This window comes from Seriola aureovittata, chromosome 1, assembly GCF_021018895.1.
Source record: "Seriola aureovittata isolate HTS-2021-v1 ecotype China chromosome 1, ASM2101889v1, whole genome shotgun sequence".
Taxonomy (NCBI): domain Eukaryota; kingdom Metazoa; phylum Chordata; class Actinopteri; order Carangiformes; family Carangidae; genus Seriola; species Seriola aureovittata.
The window spans coordinates 20469885-20497321 of record NC_079364.1 but is presented as its reverse complement, the minus strand read 5'-3'; the positions used below and the strand labels follow the sequence as shown (position 1 = coordinate 20497321).

General features: G+C 40.0%; 2 protein-coding genes and 2 long non-coding RNA genes across 5 annotated transcripts in view; 1 reads left to right on the top strand and 3 right to left on the bottom strand.

Annotated features, from left to right (window-relative positions):
* Positions 1-61: 61 nt before the first annotated feature.
* Positions 62-7411, bottom strand: si:dkey-127k13.1 (PWWP domain-containing DNA repair factor 3B). 2 transcript variants are annotated; one of them, XM_056367951.1, is made up of 14 exons: positions 7184-7411; positions 6191-6340; positions 5598-6040; positions 5216-5483; positions 4939-5052; positions 4755-4825; positions 4493-4569; positions 4216-4276; positions 4029-4104; positions 3845-3895; positions 3500-3741; positions 2017-2238; positions 1383-1471; positions 62-1302 (listed from the first exon to the last, which is right to left on the bottom strand). In XM_056367951.1, the coding sequence occupies exons 2-14, from the start codon at positions 6210-6212 to the stop codon at positions 1203-1205; spliced, it is 1836 nt and encodes a 611-aa protein (XP_056223926.1). In that variant the 5' UTR covers positions 6213-6340; positions 7184-7411; the 3' UTR covers positions 62-1202. The 2 variants fall into 2 exon arrangements, with proteins under 2 accessions (XP_056223926.1, XP_056223842.1); XM_056367867.1 differs by having other exon boundaries at positions 67-1302; positions 4939-5073; positions 7184-7410.
* Positions 7412-8791: 1380 nt separating this feature from the next.
* Positions 8792-12460, bottom strand: LOC130174677 (uncharacterized). Its single transcript, XR_008828618.1, has 2 exons — positions 10919-12460; positions 8792-10658 (listed from the first exon to the last, which is right to left on the bottom strand). It is a non-coding gene; the product is annotated as an uncharacterized LOC130174677 (long non-coding RNA).
* kif26ba (kinesin family member 26Ba) overlaps positions 10656-27437 on the top strand; it is a 78344-nt gene continuing 61562 nt past the window's right edge. Inside the window, exons 1-2 of the mRNA XM_056384725.1 lie at positions 10656-10985; positions 12469-12861. Of these exons, the coding sequence (XP_056240700.1) occupies positions 10926-10985; positions 12469-12861 (453 nt within the window). The 5' untranslated portion in view covers positions 10656-10925. The remainder of the gene's footprint in view (positions 10986-12468; positions 12862-27437) is intronic.
* Positions 12619-27437, bottom strand: part of LOC130174673 (uncharacterized) — a 56003-nt gene continuing 41184 nt past the window's right edge. Inside the window, exon 4 of the long non-coding RNA XR_008828617.1 lies at positions 12619-12757. This is a non-coding gene — a long non-coding RNA (uncharacterized LOC130174673). The remainder of the gene's footprint in view (positions 12758-27437) is intronic.

Here is a 27437-nt window from a genome sequence, read left to right as displayed (position 1 = left end):
TTTGAGCTCTAAGGAGAAACGTCAGCTCGTGGCGCTTGGATTTGCAACTCCTTCCTTTGGGATATGGATTACAATATAGCCGCATTTAGAAAGTGGCACTAAGTTGCAAAAGCAAAATCCATTAGTAAAAAGCCTAAATAGTGAACAAAGACTGGTAAGAGTTGGATGCAGGTTTGACAACATTCTAATGTGTTCTTAATGTTACAAGTGGACCTTTCATATTGCACATCAGAAATAAAATACTTAAAATATGCAAGAGAAAAGGGAAGTTGTGTAACATCGCCACATTGCATTGACAGTTTTGTTTCTAGCAGGACGGAGAGTTGATTTCATTTCTTTCTTTTCTTTTTTTTTTAAGTCAGTCCTTAATTCCACCACAGGAAGTAGATCCTTTTGCTGTTGACAGCTTTTTTCACCTTCAGACCTAAAGCTCTCCTCAGCACTTTATGATTTTTTATGTTGTTGGAACATAATTGGTACCTTTCTACCCAACATCAGTGTCAACAGTAAGGTGATGTGTTGAGTTTGGTCCAGCCACAGTATGTCTGCAATGTTTTGCAACATATGCGTTTCTTGTAGTGTACCTCTGCAGGTGTAATAGTTCAAAGAGGGTACCTGTCGTAACCAAAACAATTACTGTATGACGAAAAATAACCAATTTCTTTTCAATAACACTAGGTACTTTCAGGAGTCAGCTACAGCTGATTTTCATGCAATTACATTACACACATGGAAAAAGTTCAATACACTGATTAAGCATGCATATCTGAAAATTTACAGCATGATTTTGAGTGGACAGGAATGTTTTCATTGGCTCACTTTTGTCCTGAGACCCCCTGGTAACTGTGCTGCTTAGCTCATGTATCACCTTATGTTGTGATGATGACAGCTTGTATTTAAATGCATTTTTTTATTTGGCACATGTCCATCCTTTATTGTGCGAGAGTCTTATTATTAAAGCTAAAGCATGATTACGATTGACATTTTGAAACCATATTTTCTTGATTCACATTTTGAACAGCTTTTTCGATTTGAAACCCAATACTTACATGTACAGTGTTACAAAATGCAAAGGAAAACTGAGTCAGTGCACTGTGAATTATCATGGATTGCAAGGCACACAGAGATGGCTACATTATCTATAAACAATTTGGGGAAAAAAAAGAACAATAACAAAATCCATTTTTATAATACTCAGTCCTCTAACTGATGGGGTCAGAGAATAATGCACGTGCAGTGTTCTGATGCTGTGATTTTTTTCTTATCTCCCGCTCAATCATCAAGTCAAACTCCTGTCTTTCTCTGAAAAAAGAAAGAAAAAAAAAATCACAGATCATATTTTGTATTTAGTGTAAAAATTCCTTTAATGGTTTAACTCTTACCTGTTGCTTATACATCGTCCTTTTAGGTACTTTTCTTCTGCCTTTTTTAGTGAGACATTGTCCACACCAGCTATGGCATAGATGATGGCCTGGATAGAAAGACAATAATATTACAACACCTGCGCTACATAAACAGTGAACTGCATAGCAGACAACACAACATAAGATACTATATTAGACAAAAACTAGAATGACTGCCTCGTCTGTATTCTTCCACCAACCAGCCAAGTTGCAGGAAATATGGTCATAACCTCCCCTTCCTGAATTACAGCATTGAATGATGGCCAACAGTGTTTTTGCAGAACATTATGATGACATAAAATGTCATTGCTTCATCATGTTATCCTATTAGACATTGGTGTTAAATTGTGTCATAATTAGTATATGAATTTGTAAGTTATGGCTAAAAACGTGCCTTGTGAGGTCACAGTGACCTTGAATCAGTTCATCCTTGAGTTCAAGTATGAATGTTTGTGCCAAATTTGGAAGTTCCCTCAAGGCATTACTGAGATATTGCATTCACAAGAACGGGATGGTCAATGGACAACTGGAAAACATAATCTCTTTGGCCCTGGCTGTTGCCAGTGTGGAGGCATAATAACACAAATGAGTGCTGATGAAACCTTAAGCTCACCTCAGGAAGAAGCACATCCAGGACAAAGGGGACACGTTCCATGGATTTCACCTTAGCCAGGAAAGGAGCAGTTGCCATGGCTGATGCATAGACCTCATTTAGGTACCAGTAGACCTGGTCTAACTGCTGGTCATCTTCCAGGTATATGTTCACCACCTGTCTCCGTTTGGCCCTCAGAAAGGAGTGCAGCCATCTGGACTGCTCCTGCCCACGGATCACAGCCTGTAAAGAGATTGATATGGTAAGGGTGGATTTATTCATCCATCTATCTTCATCGTCTTACGTGCTCTTTTTTAGTCCATCATACTATATACCTATTAAAAACATCAACCACATTTAGTTTTTTGATCCCTTATTGTATCATAACATTAAAATCTCATAGTGTATTCTCTTACACTGATCGACAACAGAGACCCCTATGACAAATATAAAACAAATTAACATATGTAGGAATGTAAAACAGATTTATTGCTCTCGTAAATATTCACCCATGTCTACGTTTGTTTGAGCTTTGTACACCTTGGGGCACCCATTTGTCTTTGCAAAACTGGTTGAGCTCTTGCAAGTTACATATTGATTGGGGAGGGCGAACTGCAATTTGTAATTTGCAAAAACTCCCGTCTGAATTGAGGTCAACATTCCGGATACTCATTGTGAGGCTGTATTCACAAAGACATCAGACATCAAATTTACCTTAATGTAGTCTAATTGTTAAGTGCCTTCAGAAGTTATCAACAATACTTCTAATCTGTACTTCTAATCTTACTTTGTAGCTATGGGTTTGGAATGTTTCTTTATTTTTGTTTTGTTTTTTAAACCAGGATATGTACTAATCACTTTGCAGGAACGGTTGTTTTACAGCAGTTTTACCCAAAAACCATGGGTCACACCGTGCTTTCATGCAATCGATCTCGACTTATGCATTTATTTTGGGATATCTTTGTATATTTATGTGAATAATATTTATAGTTGATTAAGATCCCTTTTGTTGTTGCTTTCATGTTGAGGATGTTTTTTGCCCAGTAATATTTGCTGTGATGAAAAAGCTGAATGGTCAATGTAAATTACTAACTGGCCTTGTAATGTTAAAGTTACATGCTAAAAAGCTGAAATGTGATATATTCATGTCCATTGTACACACATTAAAATGTGTTTCTTATTACATGAAAAACATTGGCGGGACATGGAAGAAATTTTTCTAATGATTCATTCAAATCATGGGTGATAGTTTAACATGTAGAACTGGTTCATCTTGTCAGATAACATTGTAATGAATGGCATCTAGCTGGAGTATACCTCCATGTAAAACATCCAGTGGTAATACTACTTTTTTACAGTATACAACTAGAATGGCACATCATATTGTTTCTGAGTGAAAGGCTTACCAACATGAATCTGGAGTAAAATTATATTGATAAAGTGTTTACTTCATCCAAGAACTACTTTAGCAACATAGCAAAACAAGAGGCTTCATTAATCATACCAGGAGGCGTCCTTCCACCATACGCTGCTTGACGATGAAATGTACGAGCTTTTCATTAGCGCGGTTGTGGGCTGCATGAGTCCGGTCTGGCAGTAGCCTCTTCGAACTCCTGCTGACCTCTTCCGACTGTTCAATAGAGCTGTCCTCCTTATGATTGTCACCCAGTTCCTCCAACATTGAATCACTGGTGATGGTTAGTCTCTCTGAGGCTGCCTGCGGATACATACGCCTCACTGGATGGCCTGGAATAGTTAAAAACCAACAGTGAAGAGCATCGTCAGGACCCAGTGGGGCTGCAGGTGTACTTAAGTAGCCTCTAAATGAATGTCATACAATGAAACTTACTCATGCCATGAGCAAAGTACTCAATGAAGGAGCCAGAAAATGAGCCGCATGCTACAAAGACAAAGACATGGTTAATACTGCCAATAATTCTGTTGTATCTGAACAACATGGTTTACATGAAATGCATGTAAATATCAGTGTCCCATATCTGTTTCTGCGTAAGCATCAAATGGACAATACATACCAATACGTATTCTATAGTCTGCTATGAGATCCAAGGACCACGCAATTGCAGCATCATACTTTTCTTTGGCTTTACACTATGACAAAACCAACATGAAAGACAGAATTACTCTGCCACAGTGTCAAATAATGTTTTCAGAAAATCAGAAATCAGAAAATTGATTGTATAATTTGTGAGAAATTCTTACCACCAGCTGATCAGCTTCTGCACAGTCAAAAGGCTTCAGGGTTTTCAGAGCCACAGAAAACCTTCAACAAAACAAACAACTAAAAACTAAGTTCCTGAAGATCTGAAATTGTGCCAGCAATTTGGACATTAACATCTTGATGCGTGCAGTCAGGTTTAATTAAAGTAGGTTTAAATAAAGTAATATCACATCAGACAATAAAGGAAATTTTACAAACTTAAAAGTGCAGAAACATTAACCTGCAAAGCAGTGAGAGAAAATACATTCTATTTCTTACCCTTTCTTTTTCTGAATCATCGGGTCATCAATGAATATGATGCTGGATTTTTTCTGCTTACGGTTCACACTTTTTACCTGCAGAGAAGAATAATATGGATTTTAAACATTTTAAACCATTGAGGCTTGAAATTCACTAGTTCAAGCTTCTCTAATGAGATAAATTGTTGATTTTATAAATTTTAGTGAGAAATTGTGCATTGTTCCTTCTAAAAACATATATCAAAGCATGTGCTTTTGAGAAATCGATGATACACACTCACCAATGCAGGCCAAAACGGATAATTTCTAAATTTGCACCACACAAACGCTCCTTCTGTAATGGAAAGGGACTCTGAAAGACACAAGTATAAACAATCCACTTAAGATAGATATTATGTACACATTATTCACTCCATATACAGTCCTCAAAGAGGTTATTTGCATTCGATCACTGTATACCCTCACTTTTGTCCATCTGCACCAAGAAGCTTGGTAGCTCCTCCTCATCACTTTCCTCATCTTCCTGGAAAGACAAAGATGGCAGCTGCTCCTCATCATGACTCAGCTCTATTGATAGATCTGAAGACAGCAAAGACGCGTCTTGTTGTTGGTTTGGGGGGTATAGAGGAAGCAATTATACAAAATTAGAGCAGACACATTTACAAACCTGAATGATTTAAAAATGTGAGTGAATCTGTGGGCAGTGCTTAAAAGCATTATGTTGATCCTAAGAAGACAATACCTTGTTCTTCTACATCAAGCTTCTTCAGTTCAAATCTTGGTCTAGGGCGTTTGGATGACAGAGAGGTGGTATCCTTCTGTAAATTCCTTGTCTCAATCTTCCGCTTCTTGCTGGGCTGGCACTTGGTTTGTGGACGCTTGGTTTTACTGCAGGTCTGTGTTTGCTCCTTTGTCACCCTTTTTCTGACTTGTCTTGGCTGGCAAGAATAACCCCTCTTGCATTTGCTTCGAGATTTTGATTCGAGGCATGGCGAATCTACCTCTGATGTCTGCAACAGAACAGATGTTAAAGGACTTCAATAATATGACTGAAAGCTGTGGATGATGAAAAGTCTGGGTAAAATGCACAGACAATATTTATCAGTAAAGATATGATCAAATACCTTTAACTGAGTGATGATTTCCGTGTATTCCAGCTCTGCTTGTTTTGCTCCAGGAAGGGACTTTGAGGATATACTGGACAGGTTATCAGTGGAGGAGCTGTGCACTGGTGTGGAGGTCTGGCAGGCCTCTTGTGTCCGTCCTGTTTGTCTCCTGCCTCTTTTTGGAGTACTTTGTAAGAAACATGCCGAGGACTGGCTGTCTATGGCAAAATCACTGCCTGGCACAGCATTCGACTCCTCTGTGACTGGAGATGAAACAGTGTCTGAGGTGACTTTCTTTGCTGATGTCTTCTTAGGTTCCCTTTTTCTTGTTTTCCGAAGTCCAAAACCACTGCCTGGCACAGCATTTGATTCCTCTGTGACTGGAGATGAAACAGTGTCTGAGATGACTTTCTTCGCTGATGTCTTCTCAGGTTCCCTTTTTCTTGTTTTCCGAAGTCCACCTGAAAGATCATTCACAATCATATCTATACTGTCATTTGGAGTTGCTTAATATGTGAATTTTTTTTTGAAGAACCCAGATTTAGCGGACAACCAAATGCTTTATAATTGCTTACAAAATTCAGAAAGCGAATAATAAGATTACATGTTACCTTTTATTGTTGGTGTAGTCATGTTGCTGAAAAGATTTCCCTTGAGTTCATTGGGTCCCTTGTGTCATGTGTCAAAGCAAATTTCCTCCACCTGGAGAGGTGAGTCTCTAGCGCTGCTGCCAGGGCTAAGACAAGTAAAACGATTGGCAGCTGTATGGCAGGAAAGAGAGGGAACGGTTAGAAAATACTGTTCAACATTTGGACCTTAACTAGAACTACTTTCGCTTTGCTGTTAGACCATGTAGACACTGTGTGTCACACCACAGTCATTATGTACATCTGCCTACCTCAGGCAAATTGGACGTACGGTAAAGCCTGTCGCCACGGAAACCAGATCGAAACATGCCTCGCAAATTAAAACACAGCTCAGTAATGTTTATTGAACATTACATCACATTTACAACATTACCTCCTTCACCACGTTTCTGCAGGAAACATTTCTGCACAGGTTTTCACAGAAGACCACGCATTAAAGTATTTAGCAATTAAAAACATAACGCCATATGCCAAGCTAAACCAGCATAACAACTAGGTTGTATTATTTAACTAATGCACTTGAACACATTACAACACGAGCTGCAAGCTAACATTGTGGTTTGCCAGAGGTGATACAACTTTAACATTACCGGGCTGCTAGCAAACAAGCTGCACCGTAACTACATTTAGTTTACGTTAGCATGCTAGTAAACAAACGTACCCACAAAAATATCGAGCAGTGAAAACAAAGGCCGTTGTTTATTGCTTACAGACATTGCGTGACATATAACAACAAAAAACGTTAATGACACTTAGGTTTGTAAGATTATTGATCGAAGTTTCGTGTTAGTTACATCTGTAACTCAGCGCCTCCTGTAAACACTAGCGTCAGCCACGAACAAACATTTAATCCAGCAGTTGGTACGTGTACGTCTCAAGAATGAAACAATGAAAGTGACTGACAAGTTTTACCTCAGGAAAAACGAAATAGTAACTGTTACAAAGCTAGCCACTCACCTTAAAAATCAGCCTACATTTCGGACAATTAGATCCAAACTTCAGGCCAGGTCAGTTCACACACACTGCACAGATTCACCACTAAACAAAGTTTTTCGGATTAAAAAGACTTCCACTTTGCGATTAAGTGTTTAAATATTCAGTATAGCGAAACCAACAGTTTGTAACACAATCCCCGTGAACAATCACACTACCACTACCTCTTGTTGGCACTACTCAGGGGTCGTAAACCAGCATTAAAGACGTGTACCGCCACCTACTGTACCGGAGAGCGCAGATTCTTGGAGGCTGACGTCGCTGACGTCGCTGACCTGCTGCGGAGACGGACGCGTGTGCAGAGCTGCGTTCACACTTGAAACTATTGGATCATTTGTCCAATTAAAAAAATTAAAAGAAGAGGTAGGTTTGTTAGTGAAAAGACATTGCCAGGTGTAGCATGGGCTACATTTCACACAATGAACAGTAAACAGTACACAAATGTCTTTTTTGAATTTAAGAACATAATGATTCACAGGATAATGTGTAATATGTATTATTTTGAAAGAAACTTTGCTCACTTTTTTGGCAGATATTTAAGATTCCAGACATTTTTCCACTTTAAGATATCAACAAATCTAGACCAATAGGACACAACATAACAGGTAATATTTCTCTGAAAAAATAACTATATGTTAAGCTTTTGATTTCTTAAAATAGTATTCATCAGGCAGGCTAGATAATAGGTGTTGAAGTTACCTGAAGGTCAAGTGTTGGTAAACAAGCTGGTCCTTCTGTTCCCTTTAGGAGGAGTAGAATTCCACAAGGCAAACTCCTTTGGGATAACAGGAATGCCAAAAGTATCAAGAAATTCAGAGTAGCTCAATAGCTGTCCATTAATATTAAATAATTGATTTACTAGAATTATTAGACAATTATTAGAGAGTTTAAACTACATGCTCAAGTCCCAATGTATCCTATATGCAGAGCCCAAATATTATATCGCCTTGTTTTTCTAAGGTCAAAATCTTTTTTTCTGTAATTCTGTCTGTTGTTGCCTCTCAATCCCCCTGCCACTCCTACAGATAACTTTATACCATGTCTTTGCCAGTGTTTACTCATGTTCAATTCAGTCAACATCTACAAATGCAGCAACCAACATTATGAACACTTAGTAGCCAGTGTGGGCACACATAGATAAAACTGTGATGTAGTTTGTGGCACGCTTAAATTGCATTATAGACGGGGTGTCGTGTGGTGTAGTGGTCTAAGCAGGCGCCCCATGTGTAGAGGCTACAGCCCTCGCTGCAGTTGGCCCCGGTTCGAGTCCCGCATCGGACGGCCTTTGCTGCATGTCATTCCCCCTCTCTCTGCCTCCCCATTTCCTGTCTCTCTCCACTATCCTGTCCAATAAAGGCCCAAAAAAATATACTTAAAAAAAAAAAATTTGCATTATAGAGTGTTTCAAGCCTACCCTTACTGATATGAGTGAAGTGGACAAAATAATAGAAAGACCTGCAAGTATAGTGCAATAGAAGTCTATCAGCACCATGAACTACATCCTCCAAAATGATTATCTTCTGAACTTTATAACTGTCATGAAGGAGGATTAGACTGACTTAGTTTCAGGTGTACTGATAACTAGAAGAGGGTTACTTTATTACAGAAAAACAAAAAAAACAAAACAGTATATTGATCTGAAATTCAAGTATAAATACTCCAACACCTACATGTCTGAGTTCTTAGAAACCATCTGTAGGCATTGTCATAAATCTGAAGTAGTAGGCCTGTGTGCCATCTTTTGTTCAGTGTGGTAATATGTTATACTGTTTACATTGTAATAAGCTATTAATGGTCATAATACATTGGTTGTCAATTGTCAATACACATTTTTTTTCATGTATGCATTCTTTCCTTCAATGAATTGCCAAAAGGCCTTTTTCACAGAGGACATTAGGACTTGTCACAGCAGGATAAGCACAGCTGTTAATAATAACATTAACAATGGCTCTGTTGTATTGAAGTGCCCCAATAAGCCACGACAGTGTGACAGTGAGCCAACATGCACAATACCAGAACCCTGAAACTGCAGCAGGTAAATCACTGAGTGGAATACAGTTATAATTAATTTTATTATCTACACCTGTGATTTATTAGGCTATATGTCAAATGTGCATTTGCAGCTGCGGCTCCCAAACTCTGGAACGAATTGCCTTTATACATTTGGCAGGCCTCTTCACTGCCTGTCTTGTACAGCACTTTGGTCAACTGTGTTGTTTTTAATAAATAAGATTGGATTGGATTGAAAAAAGGCCTGTGAGTGTAAATATGCAAACAGCTACCCTAAATTGTACCTCTTATTTCTGTAATAGAGTTTGTGTGAGAAAAACATTTTTGTGGCTTTCTAAAGATATTCAAAAAATATTTGATATTTGCAAAAATCAACAGTAAACTTTCTATAAAAATGGAAATCTGAATATTGGCACCATTAACTTAAATTTTTTAAAATTTAAGTTAATGATGCTTTGTGCTCTTTATTCACTCTGCTGTATGTCTCTCACAATACCTCTAAGACAACAGCAGAGGGCACTGTGTTACCACTCACGTATACTGCTCTCTATTACAAAACAAAGGTTCCAAAAACACTATGTGAGTTTATTCAGAGGTGTCTCCTCCATTAAAAGTTAATGTTGAAAAATCAACAGCTTTTGTAGTGATTTAAACTCTATTCTATTCTAAGGCTTGGATCTCTTAATTCAATTGATATATTCCATCTAGAAATACTGCAATCTGTGTAAAATATCCCCAGGTGTTATTCTAATTGTGCAGTGCAAGACCTTAGTGTCTTCAATGTTATAGCCATGGAAGAGTCCTTTATTGTGCATAGGAGTTTAACATATCATTACCAATAAAGACATCCTAAAGTAATGTGACAAATCTCCATATAAAAGTTTAGTTTTTTCACTTCAAACAGGCAGCAGTCCACCTGCCACTCAGCTGGAACCTCTGGATGTGTATTGGCCTGTAGTCGATGAGGGGCAGGGAGGCCCCGCCCTCATCCAGATGTGCGCCTCTCTCCTGTCTCAGTCCACTGCTGCTTCAGCAGAGTGCGGAGCCTCGGGAAGTCAACAGGAGGGTACGGATAGTAACACTTGAACTATAAGCAGCGAGGAACTGACTCCTTATAGCTGTGGTCTATGCTAGATCTTATTCGATCTAACGAGTCGTGACTTTGTCAGTGAGTCCTAAACCGTGCGTCGGAATTTGCGCCCCTTTTTTTTTCTTTGTTTTGTTTTATCTGGCAAGCCTCAGACGCAGAGCTGATGGAGAGAGGCAGGGCTGAGTGCGATGCCAGTCCGGAGCGCTGTTGAGCAGAGACCCCCATTCAGCGCAGAGCAGACTCTGTTGACAGGGAGCGGTCTGCTTTCACGCACGACCTGTGTGAATCCTCAGTCCGGTTTTAGCAAGTGATTCGAGGGGTTTCTTTAGAAGCAACAACCTGCGGAAAAAGAAAAAAACATTCAGGATTTTTTTTAAATTGTTTGTTTGTTTGTTGGAGACGGTATGGGGATGTAACCGGTTTACACATGCACTTGGAAGCGGCGCGAGGTTGCCTCCAGATTGAGAAGAGCAAACTGCAGGGGCGTGTGGTTAATTGAAATCGATCCGGTGGTCTCTTTTTGAATGTGACGCAGCAGCAGAGGTTCTTTCTCCTCTCCTCTCCTCTCCTCTCCTCTCCTCCTCCCCCCCATCTCTCACCTCCAACATGACTTCACTGTCGGGGACCAAGGAGAGGTCTGTGAGCAGCCGGAGCAGAAAATATGGGGTAGGTTATTCATTCGAGTAGCCGAGGGTTGGACACACCTCTGTTACCTAGGCTATAATCCCGGTAAACATAAGAACTTATCATCCAGTCAGTGCTGCATGCACTTCAGCTCACACCACCCACCCATTTTAACAGGAAATTGTAGTTTTTCTCACCCTCTTCAGGCTGACATAAATATGAAGTTGACAGCTCTCATTAGATCTGTGTCCATGCTGTTGATTGATTGCTTTGTGAAGATCACATTTTGCACATTGCTGCTCTTGGTGTTACAACAGTGGCATGCATTTTCACTGATAGATCTCCCACTTCTCTAAATTACCACTAAGTGAGAACCAAGCAGCTATACTCACATCTGTGTCACTCCTTATGCCTACAGCCTTATAAGTGTTAATTTATAAAGCATGGTTTGCTCACATTATACCAACATCTTCACTTAGAGATGATTGAGCATTCCCACCTATCAGCCTGCCAATTTTTGCCTTATTATAGTCCTTGTGAGGGATTACGGTAGCTATAGTGCCCAACCTTTCAAGCTACCACCACATCAATGGGTCTCTCTTCTCTGACTGGATTTACCCAGCCGCAAAAGATCTAATTTTCAACTCCTTTGCGGCTCATTTGATGTTCCCATGTGGCTGTCTGAGTAGGGAAAAATAACACAGGTCTACAATTGGAATCTTCCTTGATCCTATTTAGCATCTGATATGTTGACTGCCTCAGCTTGGGCTGTAGAACCACAGTGAATGTTTAACATTTCTTCCTGTTTGTGGGTTTTTAACTGAATGACCATTTGATTTAATAACCTAACGGCAGTTTAGACTCATTGTCTACCTATTGGCTGCCCATTGCCTGTGTGTGCTATTGGCACAAGATGACTGTTTAATGTACAGTATATTTAGCTGCAAGTTTGCTTTACATTTTTATTAATTCATATTCACCATTTATCAATTGTTGGCATGTAGGCTAAGCAGGCACATGCAAGCTGTGAGTAAGGTTAATATTTTCATAGTTTGAGTTCAGTTTGAGTTTCATATATGTTTATCAGACATAGAGATGCTGGATGATTTGTTAAATTTAACAAAATATGTAGCCCACTGAATATAGCTATAGGTGGATATAGCAAAAGCATCTTTATTTTGCTTTAGAGGCAAAATGCAAATAGCTTGACTATTAATATGCATGAGACAGGTCCTGTATCATGCAAATTAAAATGCCACAACCCCTCATGATTTTATTCTCATCCCAGTGTAACCTGTTTTGTAGACTTAAATAGCTTTTTTTCATGACAAACCTTTGACATGTCATCACAGAAAAACAAATAAAAGTAATGATAACATTAGTGTTGGCACCGTTCCATATATTTATCCCAGGAAGCCATACCACTGAGCCATTATACACAATAGCAGGGCTCAGGAATTGCAAACCCTATGGAAAATGCAACAATTATTAATAATTTCTTCTTTTGTTTTTTAAATTTTCACAGATGCCTGACACTTCACCGACCAAATCTGCCTCCTTTTTCCCTGACACGTGGTACCGAAAGGCCTATGAGGAAACCACCCGGTCCAGCACACGCCCCAACCCGGAGGGTGCCGGCTCCATGCCAAGCTCCACAGGCACCCCGTCCCCAGGCTCAGGAATCTCTTCACCAGGGTCCTTCTCTGGATCACCGGGGACCATCTCTCCGGGGATTGGAACAGGATCGCCTGGTTCTCTAGGTGGCTCCCCGGGTTTTGGTACTGGATCACCGGCCTCAGGCAGTGGAAGTTCCCCTGGGAGTGAAAGAGGGATATGGTGTGAGAACTGTAATGCTAGGCTGACAGAGCTGAAAAGACAAGCACTGAAACTGCTCATCCCTGGACCTTATTCCAGCAAGGTAAAAACAAGATTGTTCTGCTTGTCCTTCTGTCTTCTGTTGTGTATGAATGTGTGAGTGTCATGTTCTCTTGCATGTATTTTTCTATTAGCTACCTGTACTGTTACCCAGTGGTGAGTTGGTTATGCTCAGTAGCATAGGCTCCAAAAATAACATATTCCATCATTAACTGTGGCATTTGGACAATAACACTTATTAACATGGTTGCTCATGAAACACTGGGCCTCTAATCATTCCCTTGCTTACCATGATGCTTTGTTGTCAGAGTTATTGTTCTCATAAATCTTAAGGACGCTGTAATTTGTCCAAACCTCATTTGGCCAGCTGTTGAAAAGAGCAGAAACCAAACAGCCTTTGGGATTTGGGATAATTATTGTATCTGAAGCTCCTAATCAATTACTGACAGCGTGCCAAAAACAAAGTGATAAACACAGAAGAGAGTATTTAAACTTTTTTCTTCAAGTTTCCCATTTTACCTCATTGATCATATCACCAGAATCAATGAGTTCACTTTCTTCTATATTGCTTTTCTCCTTTTGAGGGAATTAAGGTGATGGATTACTGAAAGACACTGACCACTTAGAGCAGATATTAATTCATATGAACTGCTGCCTTTTTCTAATTTTATTTGACAGGGATTTCTTTTTTCTGTGGGTAGTCCATATAATCAATTTCAATTCCATTAGTACAGGCAGGTTGTGAGGCCCAAAGTGTTGCAGGTTGATTTATGATGGAAGCTCAAATCATGTGGGATATGAGTTTATCATGTATATGTCTCATTTTTCTTTTTAATATTTCTACACTAAATAGTTTTCTTATAGTTTTTGTTGAAAGCATTAAAAAACATTCTGAAAGCAGGGCTTTTGACTGTATAACTTTTAACATGTTGCCTCTGGGTTCGATGTTCTTCTGCTGCAGTTGACTGGATTTTAGTTGTGAATACCCATCAGGCTTTGAGTTAATTGATAACAAATAAACACATGCTCCATGGGGTTGATAAAGTGCAGCTAGCGAGAGAGAGAGAGACTTAGTGTCAAGAGACAGAGGTGGAGACAGTGGGTTCTTATTAACGCAAGAACATGACAGTTGGAAATTATTACAGTTACAGTGAGGGTTAATGGGGACTGTCGGTGGGCAGACCACTAATTAAAACGTTATTTGTGAAGTTGGGTTTAGTTCAGGCTGATAAAAGCTTCTCCTTTGTAGTTAACTTAATTACATTGTAGATTAAGCAAATTTAATACCCCATCCCTCTACCAAGTTTGGTGAAAATCAGTTCCATACTTTTTGCATAATCCTGCTGACGAATAAACAGAAAATATAACATAACCTCCTGAAAACATAACCTCCTTGTGGGAGGTAGCCTAAATATCTCTCTTTGGCTCAAGAATTTTGTCAATGAAAGAAAATCTGACTGTCTTGTGCTTGACTGATTCAGGTATGAACAAGAAAATGGAGACTGACATTGGATATTCTCATTGTAGTTTCACAGTCAGTGGAATAAATATGTGCCCCTGGCAGGGGCAGTGTTGCACAGTCATTTTTAGCTAGTCAGGATTTCTTGGCTGGTTTTCCTTTTAGCACTGTGACTTCTTCTTTCTCCTTACAACAGTGAACTGACCCATGCAGGTGTTTTGTGTCAGGGAAAAGCTGAACCCATGTCCTTGGTGAAGCAATGTGACCTATTAATGATTCTCCTTCACCAAATGTGCCAGAGCAGCAGTTCAGCCGTGTGTGTGTGTTTGTGTGTGTGTGTGTGTGTGTGTGTGTGTGTGTGCGCGCGCGCGCACATGCGCGCATGCGTGCGTGAGTGTGTGTGTGTGTGTCCCATCCTGTTGTGCTGTCAGCATGAGACCCAGTGTTATTCCCACTGGACAGGGGGACATATGTGTCCCATAGACGCAGATAGAATAAAAACACACAACCACCTATCAATATAGCCCCTCAACACACACACACACACACACACACACACACACACACACACACACACACACACGCACACACATTTGAACCGTGTAGACCCTGTCTTTGTCTTTGGATCTGAATACATGATAGGCCATGCTTGACTAGGGCTAGCCAGTAACTCACACACACGTACAGACACACACACACACACACACGTTTTTAATACTATGCTAATGATGACCTTCACCAGTCTTACCGTTGAATATTTTGCTATTCTGTCTGCAGTTCCGTGTGTGTGACAGTGTGTTCATTTGTGCTTGTAAGGCATTTAGCATGTTAGTGTTGCAGTTTGTTAGAGCTGTGAACAGTGTTTGTGCACTGCTTATTTGCTGTCCATTACACTGTACGTCTTAGAGAAAGTACATCAATTATTCATCCACCCATTGAGTCATTGATGAGTAGTCTGCTCCCTAGTGGCTCTAAGGAGACATGGCACTTTACAGATGAAGCGACTGAGGGGAGATAAAGATGGATTATTGTAGGATGTGCCACCGCTCCATCCATCCAGTTTTCTGCTAAGGTGCTGGAAATATCAATGGGTCCAAGATGATGGAAATGATTTCTGCACACTTAGATCTATGCAGTGTCTTCACTTTATTTTCTGAGCTCTGATGAAGATGGATGGAAACAGTGATACTGTGTAAATATGCAGTGGGGTCTAGAATGAGCAGAGGTTTATAGGTTTAGAAGCATACATATACACAAAATGCATGTACGCTTATAACCAAAGGACTCAAAAGTACATCTGGCTCCACAGCTGTACTCACTTAAGGCCTCTGTCGCTGCTCTGCTAATGTGTATATCTGTGTGTCTGTTTATGTATGTGTGTTCATCCCTTATACCCGCGTGCGTTGAAATCATAAATGGATAGACGGTGAACTGTTTTTGGTTGGTCCAGTTCAGCTCAGGAAAGTGGGTCACTGGTGTGTGTGTGTGTGTGTGTGTGTGTGTGTGTGTGTGTGTGGTTTAGTCACCAGTAAAGTCTCTGTTTCAGATCAGATGAAAGTAAAAACCATCCATGTTTATAAAGTGAAACATATACAGTTCCACTTCAGACGTAAAAATAAAGCCAAAAAAGGACATGTTTTGAATATATTCGCTCCCTGAGGACCTCTAACTGGCAATTTGAGATTTATTGAGATTGCTTTCATCTGCACTTCTTTTTTTTGGGACATGTTATATGAAGTAAAGAGTACTGACTGCACTTAAAATGTTTATATTAGCAGACCCATTGATGTGTCTGTCTAGATGTGGCTGTAGATTAAGCAGCTTCCACAGTACATGGATTTTGAACTTTAATACACACCAGTAAGGCTGGGATCATTTGTAGATACAGTGCAGTGACATTAGAAAAGTAAAGCTCTCTATGGTCCAGACATATTTCTGCATGTCACCATAAAAGCAGTCAGTTCCCTGGATAATGCAGCCAAGGGTTATCACCCAGAAGTATCGCTCTCCTTCTCCCTCTGCTTACCCTTGCAAACAAGCCAGCTTTGTTTTCTGATTCACTTTTATTTCTACAATTTTATAATGTTAACCATTATGATGATGAGTGTGAGCATAGCTTTGATACAGCATACCAACAATGAACATTTCTGGCTGTAAATGCTGTTATTGAGTAATGGTGTTGTTAGTCTTTGTATTGGCTTGTCAGAATTTGGAAAGAGCTTAACAGATGTTCTTAGACCTGCTAGAATTGAGTTTGTAGTGAGTTCAGGAGGAAACAGTTATCCCCTCACACACCCACTCTGTCTCTGGACAGTTTAAATTACAATTACATATGATTATAACTATAATTACATTTAGTTGCAGGAATATTCCTTTCTCAAATGCATAGTCAGAGTTTTTGAGACAGAGTGAGCCTTAGAGTTCTGAATCAATCCACTAGATTGATTAGACCAAACAGTCTCAACTCAACACCATCAGAAGATGGATAGTAGTACTATCAGGTGAACTACAGACTTAGGTTTAGAGCTCACTGGTCTAACTACTGTTTCAGATGCTCTTCCAACCCACAAACACAAGGAGTTAATATACTTGTGGATATGATAAATTTAGCTAATCCCAGGAAACTGGGATTAGGTCATTTTCATCCAAAACCACTAGTTTGTCTGTAATTAGTCTACTTATGTGTCAGCAAATGGTGGAGTATTATTGCTCCATCTGTCCTCAGAGGGATATATTTCTGCACACAGGTAGCTAGCTATCCTGTAATAACCAAATCCCATAACACCACAGAAGCAGGCCTCCGGTAACCACGGCAGCTGGTGTTGCCACGGCAGCGACATGTGACAGATGTGAGCCGCATACATACCTCCATCAGTGTTAATGGGCTCCTCATAGCTGTGTGCATGTTGGTGAGAGGCAGAGAGAGGATGAAAATATATGAAGTTCACGTGAATAATAGCGCATGTTACGGTGCACGCGTGGGTTTTTGGCAAGAGGTAAGAGAAAATATATTCTGTAGTCAGTGTGATAGTGTGTGCACATACTCTACATGTGTGTTTGTGAGCGAGAGAGAGAGAGAGAGAGATAGAGAGACAGGGAGCGATCATGCCCTCCTGATGCCTTTCAGGTGTGAAAGACATTACCATATAAAGAGGTGGCTTCATCAATAACAGCAAGATGGTGTGGATGGGTGGATGTATGTGAGGGGAGGAGGGTTGCTGATGCAGGCTGAATTGAAGAGCTTCTCACGGGGTTTATGTCAATTTGACCCACCCCAAGTGCAAGTACATAGGCACCATCTCAGGATCTAGTATGACTTACTGCACCCTCTCTTTTTCAATAACCCTAACCCTAAATTTATGGGTATTTATCAGAAACACCAGTGGTAAAATAAAACCCAAATCTTAAAAAGCATATAATCAAAGTAGCGTGTAATCACTGCTAAAAATGTTGTCATTTGTATGACGTGCCATGTTCTTCCACATGGCACAGATGCAGGCTGGAAAATTGCATGAAAGCGACACAAACATATCCAACAAGAGAATGAATATGACACAGACAAAATGAGGAGCTTTTACCTAAAGGAGGAGCTACCTCTGTTGCATAGCTGGGGTTTGGGTCATAAAAGTCTGACACAGACCAGAAAACTGTACTTTTCAAATTATGCTGCAGACCGGTCGCCCCCCAGAATCAAACACCACTAACATCTTTTACCAAACTCTAAACTCAGAAGTTGCAAAAGGTTTTTGCCCACTGGACACCATATGGCAAAGAATCACCATGATGGAAGGAGATAACTGCTGCCATTGCAACTTACATCTGTAAAGACATGGCCCCAATTTATGTGGATAAAAAATGTGGGTTTTGTGAGTTGGTGCTAACACTTGACCCAAGGTACACAATGCCAAGTTGAAACGTAATTTAATAAGAAAAAGGCTTTTCCATACGGTTATTTTGTATTTATTCATTGAATTTACAGAAAATGCGCTATATTGTGATATGTATCATGACATTTTGGTCATATTGTGCAGTCCTGCTACAGAGTACAGAGGTAGACACAGAAAACCAAAATCAACCAAATTAGGCCAAAACATATAATTGATGAAATTGGTCAAGAGACTGGCAAAAGCTAACAGATGGGCCTATATGTAACTGTGGAAATAACATCTTTGAGCTGCAAAGATCAGCAGGTAGTTCACTACATTGAATGAGGAGGTTTATTCAAGGATCAAAATGTTAAAAACTGTGTGGCTTTTCACTGCTTTAAAACTCAAATGGTCAGCAATCTGTACTAAAAAATACTCGAAGGGAAAATGACTTTTGACAATGTGTGGCAGGCATTTTCAGTTATATACTGTCAGTGAGATAATGTACAATATCATGAAGCACAATGTGTCTGACAATAAACATAAGAGTGACTTCCCCTCTACTCCAGTCATCTGTGCAGTCTACAGATCTTAACCCAGCAGAGGCCCTTTGGGACGAGGTAGAACCAGCATCAATGTGGTGCTTAAAATCCTGCAGGAACAGATTTACATCGACACAGACCCCTGTGGAATTTTCCCAGCACTGCATGTTATCCATACCATGATGAACATACATCATTATGGAGACAACCCAGTACCAGCCAGATGAAGTTGTGGCCAGTGGCTGTGCAGTATTACAATTTTCTTTTTTCTTTTTTTTTTTTTACTGTTTTACTCGTCTCGTACTTACTCTCCTCCTCCATTCTCTATCATTTTACATTCAAGATACCTGCATCATAGACACACTAACACACAACCCTTCTCCCTCTGTTTCATTCTGTCACACACATATCCACACACACACTTTTTTTTGGTAAATTAGGCTCTAGAGAAAGAAAGGAAAATGAGGGAAACAAAAAGATTTAGATTTACAGGAGTAGAGGGAGGAAGTAGGGGAGAATGAGGAACAGGGATAAAAATGAGTAGTTAGAGGGAAGAAAAAAAGAATGTTTTTTTCCAATAGTGCTATCATTGTCATTATAGTCACTGACCCAGAGCGGATACACTTAATTAGACTAACTACCCCAGCCAGTAGACCGCCACAATCAACACACTGTCTGTGTGTGCAGTCTGTCTATCAAGAGCCAGAGAAGCTACAAAAGCTTTGCCAGTTCCTAAAGGCAGCAGATGATGAATTTAACTTTGCCATTGTACATTAATTAGGACATATAACAGCAAAATACACATAATTAGAGCCAGTAGATTGATGTGTTTTTGAAGTGTTTGTACAGTGTGTGCCACTGTACCATTGCTGGTTTGTTTTATTTTGATTCGTAAACTACAGTCACTGTTAACTGGTTCATTTTTTTAAAGAAATTAAAAAGACACATTACTCGAGTCTGTTTTTCTGTCTGTCCTTTGGAAAAATTCTTTCATTAATTTTTATGTTTTCTCATTAGTATGGTGTCTGTCTTGAAATGTTTGCTTTTTGTTGTTTTCTGGGGTTTTTTTTTTTTTAGCAATGTCTCCCATTTAGTGACCTCCTGGAAAGTCAGTTAAAAATACATACATGAGATGAAACATCCTGGTGGACAAGCTGTCTTAATTCTGGCTAAGGACATTTGTTATTACTCCTTCTCTCTTTCTATCCTTGTTTCCTGACTCTGTTCTGTCAAATAAAGGCAAAAGTTAAAAAAAAAAAAAGAAAAACACATTGAAAAAAGCAAAGGTGGTCCACTTAAAGCAGTGACAAAGAGGAGCCAGTTTTACATTTATAGCACCTCTGCATAGCTCACAGGCTCCAAGACCAAAACAAACATACCCACCACTCCCGCACACTGACAACACATTGCAATAACAGGCAAATCACATGCACGAGTGAACACACCCAAACACACACTAGCCCAGTGTGTAACAGTGTGTACAGATACCCACACAGTTTTAGTGGCATACAAACACCAAGGCACACTGATGGTTCACATGAGAAGACACACAAATGGACATACACACACTGGCTTGTGTGTATGTGCATTACCAAGAACACACACTGGATGGTGGTGAAAGTGGCAACAGCACCTGCTGCCATGAGATCTGTAGCTGCCATGGCAACTGCCTCTCCATCACCTCCACAATACAGAAATAAGTAGAGAACACTGTACAGTAGTTATGCAGTTGTCTCCTGTCTGACTTCTCCTGACTACTCCTATTTTTGTGAGTGGTGAAACTAAATTTGACATTCTATTTGTGCATTATATTGCACACAATGTGTGACCAGGACAATATGGAACATTGCTTTTAAATTACGAGTTGTGCATGATGTATGCATGTATCGTTTTTTTTAACTGCCTGTGTCTGTCTGTCTGTCTGTCTGTTTGTCTATATGTCTCTGCTTGTCTGTCCATCCATCTATCTATGTGTCAGTTGTGCAAAATGTGGTGTGGTGTCTGTTCAGACAATTTTTCTTTCCGGTGTTTTCTGCAGAGTTTGAAAAGTTTTTGATTCCATCACTTGGAGCCAAGATGAAAAGTGAAAATGTCCTAGTGTTCCAGTAGCAGGTGCCAGCTCCAGCACCCTGTGACACTGTGAAGTCTCGCTCACTGAGCAGTTTATTTGAAGACCTGCTAACCACACTTCCAACATTAGCCAACCTGCTGTCATAAGCTGATATATCACACAGAAGCATGCACATTCACTCGCGCAAACACACACACACTGTCACAGGCTATCACATAGTCAGATATAACACATCTATCTTCAACATCTCACCCTAGGAAAATCACTTGACAGGCTGAGGTGTGTGTGGGTGCGTGTGTGTGTGTGTGTCTGTGTGCATGTCTATAATTTTCTTTGTGAAAAGTTTTCAACTTTCAAAGTAAGAGCACCCACAAATTTAGGGTTAGGGCTTTACTTTAGAATGTATGCTTTCATGTATGTCGGTGATGTTTATGTTGGTTCATGCATTTAGTCCTGATCTTTACATCTTTACACACACACACACACACACACACAGGGTGTGTGTGCACGCTTACAGTGGCAACAGACCTACCTTTTAGGGTCAAAATGAGAGCCCGGGCTCTGCCAGTCAGTTGTTCATGTTTTACAAGTAATGTAATGGCATTCCTGTTCTAAATACACTGCACTGCTGGGCTGCAAAATTTGTGTGTGTGTGCTCGTACATTCCTAGCTTAACTATATAGGTTAAGAGGCTGGTGGCTAATGCCAAAGATAGAATTCGGTGTGTATGTGTGTGTGTGTGTGTGTGTGTGTGTGTCAGTGTGTCTTTGTATGTTTGTGTATTTTAAGCTGGAGTGCAAGTCTGTTGTGTCAGAGCATTGTAAAGGGCAGGAGGTGAAACGAGAACAAGGCTGACATTTAAGCTGTAGTTTCCAGTCTTGCTCCATGCAGACTTCGCTATAGTAGTTGCTGATCAAGTCCTGTAGTGTTATTATGAAGGCTTTTTGGAGATGTTTTTGAAAACCTTGACATTAAAAACCTGGCTGTGGTTACTTCCTGTGGAATTTAACATCTGTTTGTTATGAAAACGATGCACTACACAGGCTGTTTATATTTCAATATCTGAGTAAACTGATTCTTAGCAAACAATCTTTAGTGGTATATTTACCCCGCCAGGCTCTCTCTCTTTCAATTTGTCACTCACCCCATACTGACTAATAGACATAAATGTCATCCACTTTCTCCTAATGCTTATCATCCATCTCATCCCAGCAGCACCCCCACTATCCTCACATCATTCCTTATCCTTCCTTCCTTCCTTTCTTCCTTCCCTCCTAAAGAAAGAAAGAAAGAAAGAAAGAAAGAAAGAAAGAAAGAAAGTATTAAAAATAGAGGACCGGCAATAATTCATATAGGTTACACAAAGGTAGTAAGGCGCGTGTGTGTGTGTGTGTGTGTGTGTGTGTGTGTGTGTGTGTGTGTGTGTGTGTGTGTGTGTGTGAGAGAGAGAGAGAGAGAGAGAGAGAGAGAGAGAGAGAGAGAATTAAATTGGCTGTTTGTTCCCAGCTCGTGCTTCAATCAGACACAGAGAATAGCCTCTAGCCGTTAAACTTTCCAATTACCTTGAGCAGATGGAGCCTGTGAGGCTCGATTTAGAGGGTTTGAAATGGTTGTTGTTGTTTACTGTTATCTGTTATTGAATGTACAACAGGCTACATACAGTGTCAGAGAGGGAGTCATACTTAAGCAGACTTCCTCTTAGCATTATCTGACTGATCATATCTTCTGGATTGATAATGCAAGCTTGTCACGGGATGGTTGTAATTTTGAATCCAAGTTTGATGTCCACATAAATCCTGGATGAATAAAATCTCCCCTCTCTCAATAACAACTCTGCTCTTGAGCAGGACTCGTAAACCTTACCAGTTCCCTTTGAGGAGCTCAGTTGCCAACAGTGAAACACTGTAGTAGCTTTATACCATGTATGAATGAGAGGCACTGTTTGAATGTGAAGCCTGGAAAAGAGCAAGCACGCTCAGTTGACTTTCATGGATATAGAACTGTTAAAAATGTGTTTTAGTTTTAGAGGCCTGCAGGATGATTCAAGCACACCCTGAAGAGGTTTAAGGTTTATGCTAAAACACATAAAACCTCTGAATAAGCCTGAGGGAAACATCTAACAAATTGGTTTGATGTTCTGGTCAGTGGGATTTTCTGCCTTGCATGGTCTTTTTGGTATAGAAAAACTCTCACATGGATAGTCTGTTTTTATGGTCTGTGAGTATATTTGCATGAATATAAATGCAGATTGTACAGGTGTTCCTTTTTTTCTGGTGTTTCAGTATACATTTTATGCAACAAAACAGACTGAAATATCTCAACTCCTGGCTTGAGTGCCATGAGCTCCATCCTGTGTGGTTCTTGAATTATGTGTGCTGCACTTCCTGGATTGAAACGCCCTGTATTATTCAGTGATTGCTGTACTGCACAAGAGTGTGTTTTTCTGCAATTCTGCACAGTATTTAGTAAAACTATTAAGGTAACTTTACTCTCTAGTAGCACACTGTTACTGTTACTGTTAGGCTACTACAAATCCTTGTGGTTCCATATTCTTACTGGCAATGATTAGCAATGGGCATTTTTTTTCTCAGGCCATTTACATTTACATCTAGCACCATCATGTGCACCATGGTTTATGACTAAATATTTGTTAATTATTTTCTGACTATTAGCAACTGTTAGCATGATAGCATGCTAATCTAAAATAGCGAACATGGTAAACATGGTAAACATATTATTATGTTATTATTGTCATTGTTACGTATCCATCCATCCATCCATTATCCATACTGCTTATCCTTATAGGCTGGAGCCAATCCCAGCTGGCATTGGGAGAGGGCTGGGTACACCCTGGACACATTGCCAGTCCATCACAGGGCCGCCATACAGAGACAAACAACCTATACATATATATATATATATATATGTGTGTGTTTGTGTGTGCAAGGGTACACATAATGTCCCTGTGCTCACATTGTTCACCTGTTTCCTAGTGTGTGTGCACATGTGTATAAGTGGGAGTTGTCAGGCAGATCTTTACCTTCAGCTCCACCCCAGTGAGCCTCGCTAACCTTGAGATGGAAAGACACTGCAGGGAAGAAGGGAAAAAAAGGAGGAAAAGAGGGGAGTAAGGGAGGAGAGAGAGAGGGCGTCGGAGAGTGTGTGTTCAGGTGTGGGATATGGCAAGATGGATTACCTAAACCAACAGGCAATTTATCACTGTCAGAGAGAGAGGGGGAGAGAGAGACTGGGGAGAGAGGAAAGGAAAGAGGGGAGAGAAAAGAAAGAGAGACTTGGAGAGAAGGAGGATGAGGGATATCCTGTAGAAGAGAGAGGCTAGGGTGGAGGGTTTGAGGCAAAGATAGAGAAAAAGTGGGTGGAGGATGAAAAAGGGGGATAAACATTTGTGAGAGAGATAGAGACCTATCGTACTTTACATTATCTACAATAAGAAACATTGTTATAACAGCTCAAGATGAGCTGGAACTCAATCTCTGGTAAGGACGAAGGCAGATCAGAGAAAATTTAGGCAAAAGTATAAACAGAATATTTCCTGTGTGGTTCTTGAAGTATGTATAGTGTACTTCCTGGACTAAAATGCCCTGTATTATTCAGTGATTGCTGTACTGCACAAGAGAGTGTTTAATTTTTAGCAGTGATGCACAGTATTTAGTAAAACTATGAAAGTAACTTTGCTCTGTAGTTCAGTGTGTTAGACTTCTACACTGAACTACACTGTTACTGTTAGGCTACTGTGAATCCTTATGGTTCCATATTCTTACTGGCAATGATTAGCACTGTGCGTTGTTCTTTCAGGCCAAGATTGAAATAGGCAACCCATTTACAGTGGGGCACCAAGATGAATATCCAGATTTTCAGACTTTTTTAGACTCACAATAATGAGTAACCCATTTATGGTTAATTTAAAAAATGTAGGCAACTGTCACCCTAAACAGTGTTTGTTCAACCAAACATTATATTTCAACCAGTCCCTCGACAGTTATAGGAAACACAGTATAGAGGATGGCAACAAACACGTTGTATTTTTATTGTGAGCAGCCACCTACTCCTTCAAATATCCCATGTGAAAATAGGCATTTACATAGAATACTTTCCAGCTGAAATTAACAAGCAATGCAGTCAAGATTCTCATCTAAATTCAGGTGCCAGACAACTAGCTAATTGGCAGCTAGCTAACACACTGAAGTAGATTATTTTCACATATAGCTGAGGTAGCAAATGCCTCATTTACAGTGAAGCTCTGATGCAGATGGACTCATTTAAAAAAAAGCAGCAGAGTTTATATGCAGGTCATTTAGAGTCAAGCACCACCATGGATAGCCATATAATTTAAAAACAGGCACCAGCAAGCAACTTTCACATAGAAAAAACAGGCAGTAATTTAAACTAACTATTTCATCTACAGCTGGGCACTGATGTAGATGGCCAGCTAATAAAAACCAGGCTCTCTTCCCGCTCAGCTTGTTAATGGGAAAGCCACATTTGTGTATACACATATTGTATACACAGTTTATACACATTCACAGACAGCTCGGCAGACACAACCTCTTGAATATACATCAAGCATAAATGAAAAATCCACAGGTTTGCAAGAGAGGATGACTGATCTGATCTGATCTGTCTGTAGCATCTGTTTCCAATGTTTTGTACTCACTTTGATTGGGTTTAACATCCCACTACACACATACTGTACACATGGGTCAAGCAATGCTATTTTCGTATATGTGTGTTTGTTATGGGTGTTTGGTGAGGAAATATAACTTTGTGGGGCAGAATGCCCGATCAGTGCTTAACCCAAGTCAATCCAGGCAACGTTTAGACAGCCAATTAATCATAGTTGCTAATCCCAAACAGTGGCTACATGAATATAGCCTTTGGTGGGCCGAAGTACGTCATCAACATGGTCTGAGGGAGTGCTTCAAAGACTGCCTGAAGACATTCACACTGACCCTGCTTCATGAGAGTAACTTACCCGCAACCATTCAAAGAAGTAACATTTCAAAGGTACTAAAATCTCTTCAGAGCAACGCATCAAAGCAAGTAAAGCCACGGTCTCGTCCTCTATGAGTGAACCAGCCCTGCTGTCCTACCCTGAGAGTAAAGACTACCCTCTTCAAGTGGTGGAGACTGTCCTTTTAATTCAAGGACATGTGACGGTGATGGCATGGATGCTCATAAGTATATATGTGTTCACTGCACATACACTTGATTTCTCCTTATTAAAAAGGAGAAAATATGTTTCATGCTACATGAACAATTTGATTCAGTTTTTTTTTCAAGTGTTTTGTGCATTTTTTATTTGATTGATTCATTATTTACTAAAGTGGTTTACGGAAGCTTTTGTAATATAACATGGGCCCTACTGCACAATTACCAGCCTTTAGAGAGAGAGAATATCAGCATGTGATTAATGTGAGCTATAGCGCTGAGAGAGATCTTCATGGAGAGATCAATTTGAGTATGTGTGAAAAACATCACTTGGATGTTATCACATCTGACACCTGTATTATTACTGATAGTAAGAGGCCTCATCAGCACACACAGCATAAAACAGTACACAAACATACTGCACAAATATCCACATACAAATATTTACACACAAACACAGTTAAGTCTCCAGCGAGAAAGAAAGCGGCAAGTAATTTACATCCCCTATAGCTATTTAGTTGTGTATGCTAATTAATTTCTGCATTGCTATGGCAACTCAAACATTCTAATGCGTTTTTCTTTGTTATTAATATAGGGTGTCAACATCACAAGGGAGTGTGTGTGCATGTGTGCAGACAAATGTGTGTGTCTATTCATCTAAATGTTTGCATAAGTGACTTTATGCATGTGTGCAAGCATGTGTATGTGTGTATGCGTAATAGGTTACAGTTGTGTCCTAACCAATCTCACTCCTACATCCATTACTGGATCATATGAAGGAATGACCAATTAAAAAGGTGATTAAAGGAGAAATTCTTAAGAGAGGGAGGCACAGAGACAGAGGAGAGGGGGAGGGTGCAGGTAATAAATGAGAGTGAGACAGAGAGAGAGGGAAAGAGCGAGAGAGGAAACCTACTGGGTTCCTTAAGTTATTTGTCACTGAGGGGAAACAGAGAGAAACAAAGAGAAAATTCTGGGGAGGCATGGGTTGTTTTCCTCGGTGTCTAGACTCTCACTCATATGCTGTTCAAAAACAGTTTCTGCTTTGGGTTATTTCTGTGGCGTGCTATAGACCACCAATCTGCCTCTCAGCTAACTATTACTCCAATGCATGCAGTAAATTTGGTGTTTACTTATGTGTACAAGTAGGTATTGTATTCATCATTTGCAGATCTGGCTATGCTGCATCAGGTACGTATGTGTGTCTGTGTCTGTGTGTGTGTGTGTGTCTGTGTGTGTGTGTGGGTATAATCGATTCCCTAAATGCCTAATGCTAAACATGCCACCTTTGTGAGCACAGTGTTTCTCCTATATGCATTCACATGGTTCATTAATATTCACAATGAAACGTAACCACTGCTATTTGTGCTTTCTGCACCGGCCCAAGCTAGTATGAAACGAATACACCTATGCATGCACAGTGATGTCACCAATTATCAGCCCAACATAGACTCCAGACCTTCTTCGTCACTGTGTCCTCCCTCTCCTCCTTCATTACATCATTGTGTAATC

Bases quoted from the DNA above. Each gene is read 5' to 3' on its own strand.
- si:dkey-127k13.1 (XM_056367867.1), bottom strand. From the start codon at position 6,212: ATGACTACACCAACAATAAAAG. The intron at 5,074-5,215 runs GTATTGTCTTCT...ACCAACAACAAG, and splicing joins GCTTGATGTAGAAGAACAAG to ACGCGTCTTTGCTGTCTTCA. The intron at 3,896-4,028 runs GTATGTATTGTC...TTGTCTTTGTAG, and splicing joins AGACTATAGAATACGTATTG to CATGCGGCTCATTTTCTGGC.